General features: G+C 36.9%; 1 protein-coding gene and 1 pseudogene across 1 annotated transcript in view; both read left to right on the top strand.

Moving 5' to 3' along the window:
• The window catches only part of ACYP2 (acylphosphatase 2), a 227,088-nt gene extending 222,853 nt beyond the window's left edge, over positions 1-4,235 (top strand). Inside the window, exon 4 of the mRNA XM_072635569.1 lies at positions 3,761-4,235. Coding sequence (XP_072491670.1) covers positions 3,761-3,875 — 115 coding nt within the window. The 3' untranslated portion in view covers positions 3,876-4,235. The remainder of the gene's footprint in view (positions 1-3,760) is intronic.
• On the top strand, positions 258-3,753 carry LOC140529894 (E3 SUMO-protein ligase KIAA1586-like; annotated as a pseudogene).
• Positions 4,236-20,400: the final 16,165 nt, after the last annotated feature.

Genomic DNA, 20,400 nt, shown 5'->3' with positions numbered 1-20,400 from the left:
TATTTTAATTTTTAATATGTAAATATTGATAGTTATAAACTGATGGGAAATGAAACCAGCAAATACTGGCTACTAGAGCCTATTATGAAATCTTCAGGAATTTTCTAAGATGGTTGTTAAACATAGCTAGTGTGAAGTTCAGTCAGCTCTTGCACAAGTAATGTTATTTGTTGCTTTAAAAGAATTGGTAGCAAATGTAAAGAACAACCATACACAAAAAATTTTAAGTGAATATAAAAAAATGATAAAGATCAAGCATGACACAAATGAAGAGATATGAAGAAATATCCCAAACCTATTCTTTTGTAGAGGTGGGAAATCCACAGCTAATACAGGTTGCATATGTTTTCTGATTTTTTTCAATGCACTGATCAATTGTGATGATTTTTTTTCTTTTTTTCTGTAAAAAATACTATTTGTTACATGGGATGGCTCTCTGGGAGGTATGGGGAGAAGGATAACTATGGGGATAATTGTGATGATGTTAAAAGCAGAAGATATCAATCAAAATTTAATTTAAAAAGAAAAAAATTGAATGTTAAATAAAGAGAAGCATGGAAAAACTGATGAACTAATGCAAAGTGAAGTAAGCAGAGCCAGGAAAACAATATACACAATGACTGCAAGAATGTAAGAGAAAAGAAAAACAATCACAAAACCAATTGAAAATTAGTGTTGCAAAAATAAGGAGCAAGTTTGCCCTACCCCTAAAGATATATGAGAAAACAGCTCCCCCCCATCCCTTTTCAGAGGTGGGAGTTTTGTGGGTGAGGAACATTGCAGATAGAATCAAGGTTCTTCTATCTGTTGATTGATGTTATTGGATTTTTTTTAATTTTTATTCTTTATTATAAGGGATGACTCCCTGGGAGAAGCAATACAGGGGAAATCTAGATGATATTAAAAACAAAAGGTAGCAGTAAAAGCAAAATATTTTTTAAAACAAAAAAAATTGGTATGAATCACAGAAAATATATTTTAATACCTTATTGTCTATTTTCAATGATTATATCTTCAATAATGAATATTTGAAAACTGATTTAATTGCATTTTGGTCCTGATGGTGCTAATAAAATGCTAGTAAGAAAGTGTGGAGTAGCTATGAAGTTGTAAAATTTTTCCTAAAATTATCATTTGGCTTTGTTTAAATCATTGATTAAAATTATCACTTGACAATTTAATATCTGAAATAAAACAAGTTAATCACTTTAAAATATTTCTGTATAAAATGTATTCTCCTTATTGCCAATCAAATAGAAATCAAGCTAGAAACTGTAGCTAAAGAACTTGAACTTGAAATTATTAAAATTGGTAAAATGCTGAGACCAAAACAAACAGCATATAGTTCATGTACTGTTATTCCTATATGGCACACAAATCCTACATCATATATGCATTTTTCTTGTTCTTCTTATTTTGGTTTAGCAAGGAGATTAGTTAACATTAGCTTCTTGCAAGAACTTGTTTTAATGATTTACATTCTTGAAGAATTTTCATTACTTCATTGCAATCAAGATTAATTATCATTCAGAAAACACAAAAATTAATCAGTACATTATTGTCTATTTTCAATGATTATGTAAGAACTTTTGGAAAATTTACAGATTCATACTGGAAAGCAGGAATCTCATGTTGAAGATTTGATCAAGACTAATAAGTTTAAAGACATTTCATTTAATAAAAATAGTAAATTCAATACTTTTCTTAGGAATACGTTATGGGAAAATATAATTAAACACGTGAACTTAGGTCTTTTATTGGACAGAAACAATTAATTATTTTGATTTATTAGAACCATCTGCTTGGTCATAGGAAGAACTAACTTCACCATGGGTAGTTGGTTTTTTAAAAATGGTATCATTTAAGTGAAATTTTAAAACATGAAATTTATTTGAATGATTTTGAAAGTTTTTTAGATAATAATATAGTGCCAACCAATGTTCCAATCCTTGCAACTATTCAAAAAGGTAAAAAAGATAATTATCCCTATTGTAGTCAGGAGTGCTAAAGCTGAAAAGGTTTCAATTTAATAAATATAATTTGTATGAGGGTGAGAAATAGTTGAAGTGTAGATTGCAGAGCAGATGTAATACCAATAAATTCAGTGAGAAAAGAGATTATGGATTAAAATGAAATTTCATTTGTTAAATCATGGTTAAATTATAGCCATAGGTTGACTACAGATACAAGAATTTGTCAAAAATAAACAAAGCACTGTGTGAGAATTAATTGGCTACATGGAATTTACAGTAAAAAGTATTGCATATTTTATTGTAAATTGTGTTACACATCCTTTATGTCAGTAAAATTTAAAATACACTTATGTCAGTGTATATAGAGTTTATATATGAAAACATATATAAACAAAAACTCTTTGAGGGACCCTCAATAATTTTTAAGCTTTTAAGGTGCATCTCCAAGGCAATATTCACAGCAATAGTGGTAAGTATGAATATGCTGGCGTAGTTCTCAATCATAAAGTATAACAGATTCTTCATATAGAAGGCAGAAGAAAAACATTTGTTCAGACACCAGAAAGCCAAATCCCCTAACCAGAAAGCCAAATCAGTCATAGTAACCAAGAAGTTAATACACATTAGCACTGCTGGGGACAAAGATATTTCTAAGCCTTTTCCACCCCTGTTGGGGCCTTCCCACAAACAAACACTCAGAAGCCTAGCTGTGTTTGCCTGCCTATATCCTTTCCAGGTCTGACTAGCCTGACCAACTTCCTCCCAGCCCTGCTCCACCCTTCCTGTTCTACCTGTTCTGTGAAAGCTCCTCCCACCATATATGACTTAGGCTTCCATGTGATTTAAGCAGGTCACATGGGCCTGTTAATGAATGGGAAAAATTTTCCCATTTAAATTACCATTACATAAGGGTGTCCTCAGTCCAAAAAAATTGATAGGTTAACCCAACATTAAATTAATTTTAATTCCTTAATATACCTACATTAGATGAAAAGGAAAGATAACCCTGGAATCCCACCATCCTCTTCCCTGGTGAGATGACATCTAGGATATTGTATTCCATTCTTAGTTCCACATTATAGAAAGGATATTAATAAGCTGGAGAATGTCCAGAGAAAAGTGACAAGGATGGTGAAGGACCTTGTTATCTTGCCATATGGGAATAAGTTAAAGGAGCCAGAGATATTTATACATGATGGGTATTTTCAAGTATTTGAAGGGCTGTCATGGGAAAAAAGGATTAGACTTCTTCTGCATGGCCCATGAAGGTATAACTAAGAGTAATGAGTGGAAGTTGCTTGATGTACAGAAAAACTTCTCGACAATTAGAACTGTCCCAAAGTGAAATAGACAAATGTCTTCCCAAAAAAGACAGCCTGGGTATATTGAAAAGGGGATTATTTTCAGATACAAAGTGGACTGGAACACTTTTGAGGTCTCTTCCAATTCAGATTCTGAGATTCTAATTACATTAATATTGCTAAAAAGAGAACTTGGTATTAACAGATTGCCACAGGAAGTTCTAAAATGAATAATCAGCATGTAATAATCAAGGACTGGCCATACTCAGGTTTTTGTTATCTTTTTTTATCCAGATTCAATGATATAATACATATCTACCCTCTGATATTATTAGAATGAAATATGAAATGTGAAATGTAAATATTTTGGAGGTTTCTGATAAAAATGTTTTGTTTAAAATCCTATTAATATTTATCGTAATTTAATTTCAGCCCACTTAAATGGACTTTACATGCTAAAAAGACTTTTCTTCTTTTAATCCACAGGAAGACCTGGCTAAGCAAAGTTGGGAGCCCTAGTTCTCGTATTGACCGGACTGACTTTTCCAATGAAAAGACCATCTCTCAACTTGAGTACACCAATTTTAGTATTAAATATTAGTGAAGAAAGAAGTTCTTAGAATAAAATTATAATGCTTATGTGCCATAATAGGTTCCATACTCTATTAAATCCATAAAAGGGAATAATAGTGCTTTGTATTTCCATTTAAACGATGGATATTTGTTCTAAAAAAAATATAAAAGCATAATGTTATTTAAAATGCCTGGCACTGAAATAATTTAACTTAAATATTTTTTAAAAGAATGAAAGTAAAATTGTAAAATGCAAAATATCAGTAATGTATAGTATAAGTATCTAGTTTAACTTTAGCCCACAAGGCCTTGGAGATGAATGAACATGACAATATGAAAATTGTTACACTATTCATCACATAATAAAATTAACTATTTAAAAATGAAACTTGTGTATACTGTTGATACTTTTAAATTCTAAAATCTCCTATAATAATCCCTTGAATGTTAGTAATATCTTAGTAGCAAATCCAAAATTTTCAAGTAAATTTACGTGAAGCTCAATATATACTTATTTCTAGTTTTGTTCAACATCCATAACAAAATCTAGTTAACTGTGAATACTGATTAAAGTCATCTATAGCTATTTGATATTGTTTGTGGAATAAAAAATTTTTCATGAAATTCCTAAGAGGCATTAGTCCAAGTCACAAACTCCAAACCATGTTTTTCTGGCAAAATTTCCATTGTACTAGAAAAAGAGCTGTCACTGGATCTGCCTGAAGTGAAAAGACTAAATAAATGTAATTTATTAGACTCTCCTGGTAGAGTCTAGAATACCTCCTGAAATATGTTATGTGAACTTGAAAACAAAATTGGCATGGTCCAACATAAATGACAGAATTCCCTGTAGATCAGTGGTGTCAAACTCAAGTAGAAACAGAGGCCACTAAACCATACGTGAACATCCCTGAGGCTATGTATTGATTTAGAAAACCGTATATTAATATTATGTATGTTTTACTGTATTTTTATAATTTTGTTAAATATTTCCCAATTATAGTTTAATCTGGTTCAGCCACATGTATGTAGCCCTTGTTTGATACCTCTGCTCTAGATATTTGACTTTCTAATCATTCAACAAGTATTTATTAAGCATCTACTCTGTTCCAGGCACTGGAGATGCAAGTACAAAGAATGATGTAATCACTACTTACAAGAAGTCTGTAATCTAATGTAAAGTGCAGATAGCATCACTCTCAAATGACTAAATTAAAATATATACAAAGTAATTAAATATAAGGTAGTTTGGGAGGGAAGACACTTTGTGATCATGGAATCAGTACAGACTTCATGCACAAAATGGAGCTTGAAAACCATCTTAAAGGAAGAGAGGGACTCTATGAGGTAAGGAGAGGGTACACTACAGGCATACCACATGGTACAATGTAGCATGTAGTATGCAAAGCCTGAAGAAAGGAAAAGGAGTGTCCCATGCAAATAACAGAGAGGGTCAGTTTGGGTAGATTGCAGAGTTGAAAAAGAAGAATGTTCAATGAGACTAGAAAGACATGTTGGGGCCAAGTTGCATAGGGCTTTAGAAGCTAGATAGAGGAGTTTATATTTGATCGTGGAGGCAACAGGAAGCCCTAGGAGTAGATGGAGTACAGAATCACTTGGTCAGATTGTGGTTAAGGAAATCACTTTAGCAGCAGCCATGTGTAGGGTGGACTAAAGAGTAGTGGTGGTACTTGAGGTAGGGAGGACAATCAAGAGGCTGTGACAGTAGTCTAGGCAAGATATGATGAGAGCATGAATGAAGGTGATAGCTGTGGGAAATGAGCTGAGGAAATGGATCATATACTAGAGATATGGTGAAGGTTGAAATGGTGAGATTTGGCACTGATAAGGATATTTGAGGTGGGAAAGAGTAAAGAGTCCAGGATAAGGCTGAGTAACAAGTCTGGGACATGGGAAAGATGGTGGGGTCTTCAACAGAAACAGGGAAGTTTGAAAAAAGCAAAGGTTTAAGAGGAAAGATAATAAGTTCAGTTTTGGATGTATTGAATTTATGATATCTTTGGAACATCCAGTTTCAAATGTCCAATAGGAAATTGGTGATTCCAAATTGAAGCTCAGGGGTGAGACTGGGGCTGGATATATGGAAGGATATGTGAGTCATCTTCATAGAGATGGTAGTTAAACAGATAGAAGCTGATGAGTTTACCAAGAGAGAGAAGGTGGAGGGAAAAGATAAGAGGACCCAGGGTAGAACTTTGGGGAACTCTCATAGTCAAAGGGTCTGATATAGTTGATGAGCCAACAAAGGAGACTGAAGAGTGGTCAGAAAGGTATGAGGTGAACTGGAAAAGAGAGAGTAGTGTTGTGAAAAAGCAGCAGTGAAATATTTTAGCATGAAATCCTCCTATACTGTTCAGTAGTATAATTTCTTATTTTTTTTCTAAGCACCAGGAAAACAAAGAATCTTATACTGGAAAATGAAGAATGTCAATTCAGAATACTAAGAAATTCAAAATATTACACTTCTAGTAAATACCAATTTGTATTCTTTATGTTGTGCCAAAAAATCTTTTGCAGCACAAAATGGTATTTTAGTACTACAAGAATCTATGATTTCCTTAATTTGGAAACTCCTTCTGCCACCACAAATTAGAGCCCCTCTGTAACTTAGGAAATGATCTTTCAGAATTGATGTGGCTGAAAAGTTCATTGCCTTGCAGACAGCCTGGTGAGGTACCTCTGCAAACTTAGTTTGACCAGGCCTCCGTCAACAGATAAGTCAACAAGACTCTTACTCAAAGCTTTATCAGCTTCTAACTAGCACCAAACCTGAACTCAGGAAGATGATTCTTCCTGACTCTAGACCTGGCACTCTATCCACTGTGCTACCTTGCTGCTAATTCATCACACACAGCTGTCAAATTGATATTTCTAAATCTTGGGCCTGATCATTTCATGCTCTCTGTTGCCTGTTAGTGGCTCCCTCTTCCTTCTAGGATAAAACATAAATTCCTATTTGACATTTAAGGACCTTTACAACCTGCCTTTGACCTTCCTTTCACACTCATTGCATGTAACTCTCCTTCAGACACTACAAATATACATTGATCTCTATCAATTTTAATTTCACTTTAGTTCAGTATTTGAATTTTGTCATCTATTATATTTTCTGTCCCTCTAATTGACATTTTTTGATAAGCAGGATTTCTTGCTATTCTTCATATGTAATCATTTATCATCTCTACCTCATCCCCCATCTCTGTCCCGCAAACCTGAGATCCAGTGGCACTAGCCTCCTTGCTGTTCCTTAAACATGACAGTCTATCTTCCAGTTCCTAGAGTTTTCACTAGCTCTCCCCTATATTGGAATTCCCTCGCTCCTCATCTCCTTCCTTGTCTCCCCTCAAGTGTCAGCTGAGTCTTACCTTGTGTAAGAAGCCTTTCCCACCCCCACCCCCACCCTTTCCTCTGTTGATTAGCTCCATTTTATCCTGTTTGTATCTTGTTTGTTGTTTCCACTGTTAGACTGTGAGCTCCTTGTGGGCAAGGACTGTTTCCCCTTTCTCTATATTCTTTGTGTTTAGCTCAGTGCCTGGCACATATAGTTATTCAACAGGTGTTTAAATATGCTAATGGACTAACCAAAGGAAATGCTCTCCATTCTCACTTTGGATCAAGGTTCATCTTAAGTTCAATCAGCGTGTCCTCTGCTTGTTAGGCCCAACCTCCATCCCCTGTCCTGGAACTGCTCTGTATTTACTAATCAGTAACATTTATTGAACACCTACTATGCACCAGACACCATGCTAAATACTGGGTATATAAAAAAGACAAAACATAGTCCCCAAGGAGATCACAGAAGAGATAACATGCAAGCAAATATATACAAGTAAGCTGTATACAAGATAAATTGCAAATAATGAACAGAAGGAAGATCCTAGAGTTAAGAAGTGATAGGAAAAGCTTCCAGTAAAAGATGAGATTTTAGTTGGGACTTGAAGGGAGAGCACTTGAACACAGGAGGGAAAGAATTCCAGTGGGGGCAGCCAAAGAAAATGCCCAGAGCCAAGAGATTTAGCATCATGTTCATGGAAGGCCCAGGAGGCCAGTGCCAATGGGGTAATGTGTCAAGGAGTTAGGTTTAGGAAGACTGGAGAAAGGGAGGAAGGGATTATATTATAAAGAGTTTTGAATGTCAGCAGATTGTGCTTTTCATCCTGGAAGTCTTAGGGAGCTATTAGAATTTACTGAGTATTAGGGGGGTAGGTCAGACCTACACTTCAGGAAAATCTCCTTGGTGCCTGAATGGAGGACAAACTGGGGTGGAGAGAGACATGTTCTATGTACTGCCAGTAGAATTTAACCTCTTTGAGGCCAGGGACTGTTTGTTCTTGTCTTTGAACCCCATTGCATAACATTGCCCAACACTTAGCAGGAATTTAGTAAGGATAGGCATCTGTTATGTCACTGGTAAAGGGAAATCCCTGCTGCGAAAACCCCCTCTACTAAATGCACAATGGCACCTTCTCCACAACTTATAATCTTAGAAAGTTGCCTGAAGCCTTGAGAAATGGCTAACAGGTTTTCCCAGGGTAACATAGCCAATATGTGTCAGAGGTAAGACTTGAACCCCTATTTCCTGACTCTAAATCTGATATAAAATTCAGTAATATAGTTATTCAACAGGTGTTTATTAAATGTTTATTCATTGCCAAGCACTGGGCTAAGCACTTTATAAACATTATCTCCTTTGATCCTCACAACAAACCCAAATAATTAGTCCTATTATTATCCCTATTTTACTATTAAGGAAGCTGAAATAGAGGTTAAGTAACTTGTCCTAGGTCACCCAGCTAGTAACCGTCTGGAGCTGGATTTGAACTCAAGTCTTCCTGAGTCCAGACTCAGGGGTCTATCCACTGTACCAACTCTTAGGATTATAAGATTATATGGAGTTATGTAGGGTGATAAGGGATAAGAGGACTAGAAAGGTAGGAAGGAGTCAGGTTATAAAGGACTTAAAAAAACCAACAAATGATTTTTTATCTGATCCTGGAAGCAACAGGGAGCCACTGGAGTTTTATTGAATAAGGTGACTGGGTGTTGTGACATGGTCAGAGCAGAACTTTAGGAAAATCAATCTGATAGCTGAGTAGAAAATGAAATGGAAAAGGGAGAGATTTGAGGCAAGAAGATAAACCAGAAGGCTATGGCAACACTTCAGGTGGTATCAGTGTCACAGGAGAGAAGGGAGTATAGGAGATATATGATATATGAGAGATAGTGATAAGGTAGAATTGATGGATGTTGGCAACAGATTGCTTTGGGAGTGGGAAGGGGAGGTGTTGAGGAAGAATGAGGAATTAAGGATGACACCTAAGTGATAAAACTGGGTCACTGGGAAAAGCATGGTGCCCTCAACTTTAATAGAAAAGTTAGGTAGAGGAGAGGGGGTGGGTGGGGGCAAAAATGAGTTTAATTTTGGATATGTTGAGTTTAAGATATCTAGTTTGGATATCCAATAGGCAGACAGTCAAGTCTAGAAGTCAGAAGAGAGGTGAGAGCTGGACAAATAGATCGGACAATCATCTCCATAGAGCTGAAAATTGAATCCATGGGAGCTAGTGAGATCACAAAGCAAAACAGCATAGAGGGAGAAGAGAAAAGGGTCCAGAGCCTTGAACAATACCCACGTTTAGTGGGCATGACTAGATGAAGATGAGCAAAGGAGAATGAGAAGGAGCAGTCTGATAAGTAGGAGAACCAGGAGAGGGCAGTGGTGTGAAGCCCTAGAGAAAAGATGATACTATCAAGGATAAGAGGGTAATTGAGAGAGTTAAAGGCTGAAGATAAGTCTAAAGGGATCAGGATTGAGAAAATGCCATTATATTTGGGAAATAACAGATCATTGGTAACTTCAGTGAGAATCGTTTCAATGGAGCAACAAGGTCAGAAGTCAGACTACAGAAAGTTAAGAAGAGACTAAGAGGAAAAGAAGTGGAGGCACCAATAGCTGACAGCCTTCTCAAGGAGTTTAGTCATGAAAGTGACGAGAGATCAAGAATGACAGCTGGCACATATGGATAGATTAAGTGAAGGGTTTTGAGAATGGAAGATAAAAGAGCATTCCTGTTAGGGAGAGACTGAAGATGATGGATTAAATGAAGGGTTTTTTTTGAGACTGGGGAAACATGAGTGTGCCTGTAGGCAATAGGGAAACCTATCTGATATAGAAAATGAGATGGAATGGGATCGCTTGTAGATATGTGTCTCACTTTTTCATGTGAGGCAGGGATGAAGGAGGAAATAGTAGTGAGTGATATGAGATGAAGAAGAGAGGAAAAAAGAAAATTCTCTGCAAATAAATATTTATTTTTTAACATTGAGACAACCTCCTAGACCGCCATTCATTAGTTGTACTGCTTAGGTTAGGTCTCCAGAACAAAGCTGTTATTTATCTCTTTAGAGTATAGTGTATCCATGAGGAATTGTTTTGAGTCTACATACAGCTCATGAGCCCCCACTGGTGTCTTTCACTCCATTATTACAAGTTTGTATCGACCAGTCAGGTAGCTTCAGTTTTTAGAAAGGTAAAGTAAGATTGGTAGGCACAAACATCCTCACAGAAGTCTATGATACTCTATCCTACAGTATATACAGGGTCTATGGAAAAGTGGTCTGAAGATAAAGTATAGTGTAGCAAAGAGGTAACTCATAATTCCCCAAAGTCCTTTTTCTGGAGCCCTCAAACAATACCTTTTAGTTATGATGTAGCTTTTCTCTGCAGGGCTCTTTGTAGAGACTGGAATCTGCATCTAGTCTGTCCTTATGCAGACACTGTCATCAGCCATTCCAGGAATGCTATATAAATAATTAGTGATTTGATTGAGTGCTCTGGGAACACAACATGGAAAAATTGCACTGGTGTTTAGAATTATAAATAAGGCTGCAGAATTAATAGCTTTACTTTGCTCTTCTGGATTTGAATAGTTTTTAATGAGAAACTGACTTTAGAGCATTAGAAATGTTTAGAATAAGGAAAATTATTTATTTGTGTGTTGTTCTTTATTCATGTTATTGTTGCTACAATTTAAGCTGTCCTGCAAGGTCAGCGAATAACCGCCTAGATTTCACAGTCTTCTTTCTGTCTAGATTTAATTAATTTTGCTTTCTTCAGTCAATATATTTAATGTAAAAGTCATTGGGGAACCTTTTTTTTTGGAATACGACTTCATTTTATTTTTTACATGTATACTAATATTCAGAGGGAAAGTTTGTTAATGTTCAATAATTATTGGACCTGAAATCATCATTTAGATTCATTCCAAAGTCTTAATAAACTAACTTCACATTGAGTCCTTATACCTAATTTAGCATATGCAGTGGGTACTAGATTGGAAAATTCCTCACACAAAACTCCAGTATCATAGAAACTGAATTATCTCCTACTCCTTTTAAGCACTGCTCTCTAATGGATATAGCTGAGGTCGGCACTGGGGTAATAATGTGGGAAGCAAGCATATGCTTACAAAGAGTATGCTTCTGGAAACTGAATTTCAGCTTAAATAAACCCACTACTTTTGAGGCTGGCCTGGCATCCATGATGGCCTTACCCCTTTATTCTTTTAATACCATTTGCACTGTGATGAGCCCACCTTAATTACAAACAAAAGAAGATGTGAAGAAAACTCTGCCTTTAGTAGAGACATTCTGAACAGTTCCGAAGGCTAAAAATAAATTACTTATTTTGAAACTTTTGCTTACCCAGCTGCTGATGAACTTTGGCTTTCCAACCATAGGCCATTTATTCAAACATAAATGTTTTAAGGATGTTTTTAAATTCAGTTTACTGGACACAAATTAAGCTAAAGTAAGTTAGAAATATCAGATGTTCAGAAAATTGAGGAAAGTATGACGTTGCAAATTATTCTAGGCCACTCTGCTTCCCACCCCCAACCCCTAATTAGCTATTTAATATTGTAGAATAAGTAGATCTCTCCTCATGAGCCATTAGTGTCTGTGTTATCCCATCTGAACAATAAATTTGGATAATCAGCATTACAGTATTTAGGCTGTGGCTTAACTCAGAAAGATGGTGCCCAAAGGCCTATTCATCTTGCTATATTGTTTGAAAAGAGATTGAACTAGTCATCACTTTGTTTCAGAATATCAGCAAATTTAGGCAGCTCTCTATTGAGCTGCTAATAGTACGTCATCTAATTTATTTAATGCAGCTGAGGATTTTCTGCTTGTACATATCTCTCTCTCCTTTGCTGGATCTTCATCCAGGTAGCTTCATTCCATAACTCTGTCTTGGTCCTTCTTCTATGGTTTTTCACTTGATGATCTCATCAGCAATCATGCTTTCACTTATCTCAGTGCGGATGACTCTTAGATCTCCTTGTCCAGGCCTAACCTCCCTCTCAAATTCCAACCTCACATCTTCAACTATCTATTGGACATCTTAAGCTCAATTTGTCTAAAACTGAATCCATCTTCACCACCCACAATCCTATCATCTTCCTAACTTTCCTGTTAGTAGAAAGAGCACCTCTCTTCTTCTAGTCACCCAGGTACACAGCTTGGGTGTCACCCTCAACTCCTTACTCTCTCTTCCCCCCATCCAACTGGTTGTCAAGTTCTGTCATTTCTACCATTGTAATATCTATAGTAAAATTCCTCCCACCTCTTCCCTTTTCTCACACTGTAACCACTGTAGTGCCGACCCTCATCACCTCAAATCTGGGCTATTGCAGTAGCCTTCTGGTTCATCTTCCTGCCTCAAATTTCCCTCCGTTCCAGTCCATACTCCATTCAGCTGTAAAACTGATCTTTCTAAAGCACGAGTCTTGCCATATCACACCCCACCCCCGTGCAATCAACTCCCTATTACCTTACTTTTGAAGCCCTTCATAATCTGCTCCCTTCCTACCTTTATAGTCCTCTTAGACCTTTCACCCCTCTATGTACTCTGAGATCCGATGACACTAGCTTCTTAGCTGTTCCTTACACAACACTCCACTGTCAATAAACACTGCTAAATCACTGAATTTTTAAACCAACACTCCTTTCACATTAAGGCCTTTATGGGAAACTTTATGATTGTTTCTGAGGAGACCACATCCCTTTTAATCCTCTCCATTCATAGGCCATAAACTCTTCCCACTCCATCAACTCATGGGGTCACGCCACTTCTCTGCTCAAAAACCTTCAGTGGCTCTCTATTGCTTATCAAGTAAAATTCAAGCCCCTCTTCCTGGCATCTAAGGCCTTGGACAACAGGGCACCAGTCTACCCAAACACTTCTTCTTCTACTGCCTTTTACATACTTTATATTTCAGTGAAACAAAAATGTTCAGTCTCCCAAATAGGTGCTGGGATTTCTGGTTTCAGTGTCTTGGTCCAGGATCTTCTGAATTCTTGCAGTGACCTCTGTCTGTTCAATTCCAACTCCAAGATCACCTCCTTCTGGAAATTTTCAATTATCTCCTGAGATTGTCAATGAGCTTCCCACACCCCCTACTCTCAACTCCGGCCTTCACATAGCATTTGGTTTCAGAACTTTTGAATGCAATCATCATCTGTAATCCTTCAGTTCCAGGTCCACTGTCTAATGAGTGTTAGCAAAGAGATGTCAGACTCTGGAAACGGACCAATCGATTCTAGTCTCAGAATTTACTGCTTTAGTGACCTTGTCCCTCATAGCTACTAACCAGCAGCAGCCAATATTTATGTTGTTCTTTTCCTAGTTGTACTTCCCCCTTTGCATTCCTCTGTATATCCATGTCTGATAAATGCAAAATCTGGCAGCTACCTACATCCTTGTTTGTAAGATTTGGGAAAAGGACATTACCCTTTTAAAACAGACAGGAAATGCTATCCCATTTTCAATGTGAGCCAACACAAAGGGGTTAGAGTAAGAAGGCTCCCATTTGGATTCCCAGAGGAGGAATGCAAATAAACAAAGGGCATAATTTATAGCCCCTATGCCTTGAGGCAATCTTAAGTCTAGAGATGATAAACTTTACATGGAATAAGAACTGGAAATGTTTTTGAGCTGGTTGCTGATTTCAACTTTGTGCCAAGTGCTAGGAGCTGTTTTAGTCTTAGGTATTTTAGCTACAGATCCCTCACTCAACACTTAAACATGTGTATAGTCCATATCTATAATTCTTTTATACATGAGGTTATTAACCATTCAACCTTACTCCCTAAAAGTACTATAGATTGGGTCCCCTTCAGTTCTGTTAACCTTTGGTAGTTCATTTTCTGCCACAAGCAGGTTGCTCCTTCCTATACAAATGATGGGGGCAATTTGATGTATACTCTATACATATAACAATGTGGATTAGACTTTTATATGTTTGTGTCATGGAAAATCACACTTCTTATCAACTCAAATACTTTGGATAGATAGACTTAGACTCCAGGAGGTTTGGGTTCAAGTCCTGGCTTTGACATACTCTAGTTGTGCACCCATGGACAAGTCATTCAACCTTTCCTCCCTAGGCTATACATAAAATTCAGTGTGGAAATTTCTTCCAGTAATGCAGACTGGAAGATCTCTGTAACATATATATGCATATATAAATATACAACAAATAGACATAAAAACAAATTTGTATATATGTGTTTGTATGTATTTACAATTTGTGTATGGACATCTATATGTATACATGTATGGATAGATATTTGTGTATGTGTATCTATGTATATGTTTGTATATATATATGTGTGTGTATAAATGTGTGTGTTTGTGTGTATATATATATATTTTTTTAATTAAAAAAATTTTTACTAGGGAGCTGCAAATCTGCAGTGGGGGTGGGGGACTAGTTTCCACACTGAATTTCCTACATTGATAAGAACATAAGTCTGGACAATTTTTTTTTTCATTTTTAGATTTCAAACCCGCATGAGTGACATTTTACTGGTGTTAAACAAATATATTTTATTAATTATTATGTAAATAAAAATAAATAAGGATATTAAATGACCTTTAATAACTTTAATAACTTCATTTTTTTCACTATAAGTAAACATTTCTGTCTGACTTGCCAAAGCAGATAAACAACTTTCAGAGACCAAATACTGAGTTAGATCAATTATTGATCATACCCAATATGACATATCTTATATCCTTATGACTTGGAATAAGGATAAACAAAGCAGAGGAATATAATTTTGAATAATAACAAACAAGGCAAGGGTCACTATTTTTGAAGCAGATATCAGTTAGCAAACATTTATTAAGCACTTACTACATGTAAAAGCACTGTGCTAAGGCTGTGGACACAAAGAATGGGGAAAACATAGTCCCTTTTACAATAACATTTAAGAGAGCAGGATAATCCAGTGAATAAAATAATTAGGCTTAGAATATGAACATCATGGTTCCATCACTGACTTGGTTTGTAATCTTGGACAAGTCACTTACTATTAATAGTATCAAAACTAATAATAACATCAGATTATACAGTACATATGACCTTTTCCCAAGGTCCTGAGATCATATGCTGTAATATTTATACCAATACAATCTTCATGCCCTCTCCCAGAATAAAGCATGATTGAGAACAGGGTGTTGGAGATTAGTGGTATTAAAAATTGTCACCACTTTCAAAATTAGTGCTATCTATGAGGCTTTGGGTGGGGAAGGATTTGAGATCAAGATCAAGTATTGGAGACAGATATTTGCAGTGACCCTCAGTTTTTTTTTTCAAGTTATGCAATTGCATATTTCATTATTTTTTAAATTTTCCTACAACTAAAACAAAAGTGTTTGCAGTTTTCGATATTTATTATATTTTGGATAAGCAACATATATCCTATTGTGTCTTCACATATGGTGTTCTGTTAAGTAGCATGGGTATTTTTAACTTAAATATTATTAGTAAATCGCAGCAAATTATTCTTGGTTCAAAAATCTAAGATTATCCAAATTATCTCTTACAAAGAGGAAGACAACATTTATGGATTAGTAGAGTATATTCACTTATTGAAAGATACAAATTTTCCAGTAAAATTTTAGACTTCATGGTGACTTAGAGATTATCTAGCTGAGCCCCCTTATTTCAAAGACAAGGAAAGTAAAGTCTAAAGATTTTAAGTCACTTAACTATGGTTTCAAAATTAGTTTAATCAGAACCAGAACTAGAATCCAGTCACCGATATACTTTCCACTGAAAAAAATGTGTAATTCTATTAATGTGGGTACCGCAGTCTCCACCCATGCAGATACAAACCTTTCATACCTCACTCAGCAGAAACAGTTGGGAAGGCAGAGTGGCTTGTATAATCAGTAAGACAGGAGGCTAAGATGACCAATTTTTCACCTGAAAGTGTTGAGTTACTGGTTGGTTGTTTATCCTTTGTACTTGATGAGGAACAAAATGACATCATTATGTCAGGGTCAGTGTGTAGTGTGTCCCACTGTGGCTGATTAGACCGATACAAGCTCTACCACAGGTTAGGCACAAATAGTCTGTATGAGCATTTGGAATGGAGATGTCTCTAAATTTGCACATTTCATTTTTCTTCTGAGCTACTGCAATTCTTCTTTGACCATAGAGCACAGTACCTTCTTTGATGTGGATGCAAAATGCTGACACTCCTGTGCCAATGTCTCACAAACAATTCCACAGTTCTTCAGAGAGATCTTTAGAGCATCTTTGTATTGCTTCTTTTGACCTCCATGTGAGTGTTTGCTTTGTGTGAGTTCTCCATAAAATAGTCTTTAAGCAACCTTGCTTCTGGCATTTGAACAATGTGGCTAACCCAATGGAGTTGTGCCCTCTGCAGTAGAGTTTGAATGTTTGACAGTTCAGCTTGAGAAAGGACCTCAGTGTCCAGTACCTTATCTTGCCAGGTGATCTTCAGAATCTTCCTAAGACAATTCAAATGAAAGTGATTCAGTTTCCTAGCATAGTGCTGGCAGACTGTTCAGGTTTCACAGGCATTCAGTAATGAAGTCAACAAAATGGTTCTGTAGATCTTCAGTTTGGTAAGCAACTTTTAATACCTCTTCTCTCCCACATTTTCCTTTGGAGATTCCCAAACACTGAGCTAGCTTTGGCAGTGTGTGCATTAACTTCATCATCGGTGTGGACATCCCTAGAAAATATACTGTCAAGGTAAGTGATCTTATCCATAGCATTCAAAATTTCTCCATTTGCTCTAATTGATGGTTCCATGTATAGAAGGTGTGGTGCTGGCTAGTGCAGAATCTCTGTTTTTTTGTTGTTAATTGTCAGGCCAAAATTAGCACAGGCAGCAGAGAATCAATCCATATTCTGTTGCATCTCAGCCTCAGAGGCTGCTTTGGGTACACAATCATCTGCAAACAAAAAGTTGCATACCAGCTCAACCTCCACTTTAAGTCTTGGCTTGTATAGCCTTTTCAAGTTAAATAACTTGCCATCAGTGCAGTTGCTGACCTTCTTTTTATCCTTGCTGTGGGCATCTGACAATATTACTGAAAACATCATACATGGGAACAAGCCCACAGCCTTGCTTCACTGCATCGGTGACTGGAAAAGCTCAAGAACATCATCCATCATCCAGAACATGTACAAGCATGCCATCATGGAACTGGCATACAATACTAATGAACTTCTCCAAGCAACCAAATTTTGCCATGATTTTCCACAAGCCCTCACAACTGACAGCAAAAAGGCCTTCGTCAGATCAATAAAAATTGTGTATAGACTTCTGTTCTGCTCCTAGCATTTTTCCTGGATTTGTCAGGCATCAAATATCATATCCACCATTTCTCAGCCCATTCTGAAGCCACATTGATGTTTGGGCAGGAAACCATCTTCCAGATGATTAATTAGGTGATTAAGGAGGACTTTGGCAAGAATTTTACTGGCAATGATCAAGAGAGAGACATCCACCCCCACACCCCAAATTCCTCTTGTGATTGTCACAGGACATGATGAAAGCATATGCACTAATGATGGTGGCATGGCGCTTTCCTGCAAGTGGCAATCACACTGTCACAAACCTGTTGTTCACTTCTTTAGGAAGGCATACAAACTTATTAACTAGATTAGATTTGATTGCAAAACCTACACCAGCTTCACATAATCCCTTCACTGCAACCACTTCAGAAAAACATGCATCCAGCTCCAACTTTGGTAAGTAGCCTTCATCAGCCAGCCTTGTTTCACTTGGGACTGCTTTTTGGATGCAATACCTACTGAATTCTCTGAAAACAAAAGCTGTTCATCTTTCATGTCTACTGAATTTTGTGTTCTCCATAAGTATGCATACATATATTCCATGTACCAATGATGAGTGGAATCATTTTCCCAAAAGTTTTTGTATTTTTTTGTGTGTTTCAATCACAGGGTAGGTTCTCTGCCTGTTGCAGTGAGCAGGCCAGGGTTGGGTTAGGTGAAGCAAATAATTTTTAGGGCATCTTTTCTAGCTCCTTCCTCATGCCAGGAGGTGATTAGTGTGGTCCTTAAAAAAAGCTGCTCAGATACCCAGGGGACTGCTGAATCCAACTGCTGCTTCAGTTCAGTGAGATGACTGTATGGCCTGGGCCACCTGTGTTCAGGGTTGTAACTACAGCTCACAGGGTACATGCACCTTCTGCTCTGAGACTACTTGCCCCTTGCCACAGGACTTTGAGAATGAAATAGTAACATGGTAAAATGGTATGGTGTGATGTTTTTTGATGCTAGTATGAACTGGATTTAAGTGAGGCAGAATTGTGCAAAGTCATCAGCCTCATTCTCTCTTCCAGTCATTACGTTTAGTGGCAAAACAAAAGTCAAGAGGACTGGCAATGGCCCAAGATGCAGTGGATGACCTTGATGTCTTCAATGTTTAACCAAGCTCTAAGTGTTCCACAGCACCTGCTTCAGCCGGTTTCATAGCCATTGGAAAAACTTGTTCTCATCTGACCAAGGGAAGTCTTCACATGCTTGGGGTAAACACCCCCTTAGCTCATCAATGGGTTTAAGACCTGTCAGTTACCATAACCTGCCAAGACAGTTTTACAAGGGTATGGCTAATATATATGCTATAGCTTCTTGGAGCCACAGATGAGTGCTGAGTGGCCGGTGGCCACCAAAGGTGGAGAGCAACCTTGATAAAAGGGCTCAGCAGCCCTCACACCAGAGGTATGAATCTTCCCTGAACACCCCATGTACTTGGAGTGACTCAACCAGCTCTATATAATATTCCACATTCTAACATATTTCCTATTGAAACCATTAATTTCAAAACCTTTAAACACTATCTGCTATATTATGCGATTGAAATGAATGCAGCTTATCTTACCATCAATATCAGATTTCTAGATATCAGATTAATATTTGAGCTACTTGCTATGGCCAAAAATACATCATTTGGGGGACAACCTGGTGATGAGACTCTCTCCAGTTTGCTGAGGCTGGTTCTTCAGATAACAATTCATCTTTAAGCTAGGCCCAGGCTAAAAGTCTCTTGAATTTTGTGGATCCTGCCTTTCTTGACTAACACAAGCTTTGAGAGAGCAGGATCATTTCTATGGCACAATGATACAACAAAATAGGACTTGAGCAGAAATTGTTGCCAATTGTCATTGTTCAAAAAAAAAATCTCTTGCACAGAATGTAACAATGTCAACTGGATGATAGTAGAGTAAGGGAGAGTCACAACTGGTCAAATAATTATAACCAAAAAATGTTGGTTAGTGACATTGAGAAAGGTCTTAGTGGACTGTTCTTTAGCCCTATTCCATATATATTTTATATTTATGTTTTGTATTTTGTCAATTCAGAATAAAAAAAACCTTGATAAAATACCTAATGTGCCCACAAGACAATGTGCTAAGTACTAAAATTAATCATTTGGATAAAGACAGAAAAAGTAGATAAATAGATAGCATGTTTTGCTTTGTCTTTGAGACCCAACACATAGCACAGTGACTTGCACATAGTAGGTGTTCAATAAAAGTCTGCTAAACTGAAATGAATCATTGAATGACATAGGGTTAGTGCTCTTCTCTGGATCTGGAAAGATTTCTAGATGATGGAATAATGGACCAAATTAAACAAGAATTTTAATAACTTTTGAATTTTAGTGGGGAAAAATATAAGTTCTTATACATACATTGAAAATCAATTGTATAAGAATGGATTAAGTAGATCATATTTTTTAAAAAACCTTGGGAATTTTAGGGGGCCCATTGCTCATGTAGAAACTGACTGAAATCTTCCAGAATATATAGCAAGAGGAAGTCATCCCATAAGATCTTAAGGATGCCTCCAGAAACAGGCTATCCTGTGACAACCACAGAGGGAATCTCTCTCCTTGTCACTACTGGCAAGATTGTGGGCAGAGTCCTCCTTAATCAGCTGATTAATCATCTGGAAGATGGTCATCTGTCCAATAGTCGGTGTAGCTTTAGAAAGGGACATGGAACAGATGACATGGTGTTTGCAGCTTGACAATACCAAGAGAAATTCTAAGAGCAGATCATAGGTCTGCATACAATGTCTTTTGGTTGACCTGACCAAGGCCTTTGATACTGTGAGTTGTGAGGACCTATGGAAGATCATGGTGAAATTGGGTTGCCTGGAGAAGTTTGTCAGCATTGT

The sequence above is a fragment of the Notamacropus eugenii genome, chromosome 1 (genome assembly GCF_028372415.1).
Source record: "Notamacropus eugenii isolate mMacEug1 chromosome 1, mMacEug1.pri_v2, whole genome shotgun sequence".
Classification (NCBI taxonomy): domain Eukaryota; kingdom Metazoa; phylum Chordata; class Mammalia; order Diprotodontia; family Macropodidae; genus Notamacropus; species Notamacropus eugenii.
Note: the sequence above shows the minus strand (reverse complement) of the source record. Positions and strands in the feature narration are given on the sequence as shown.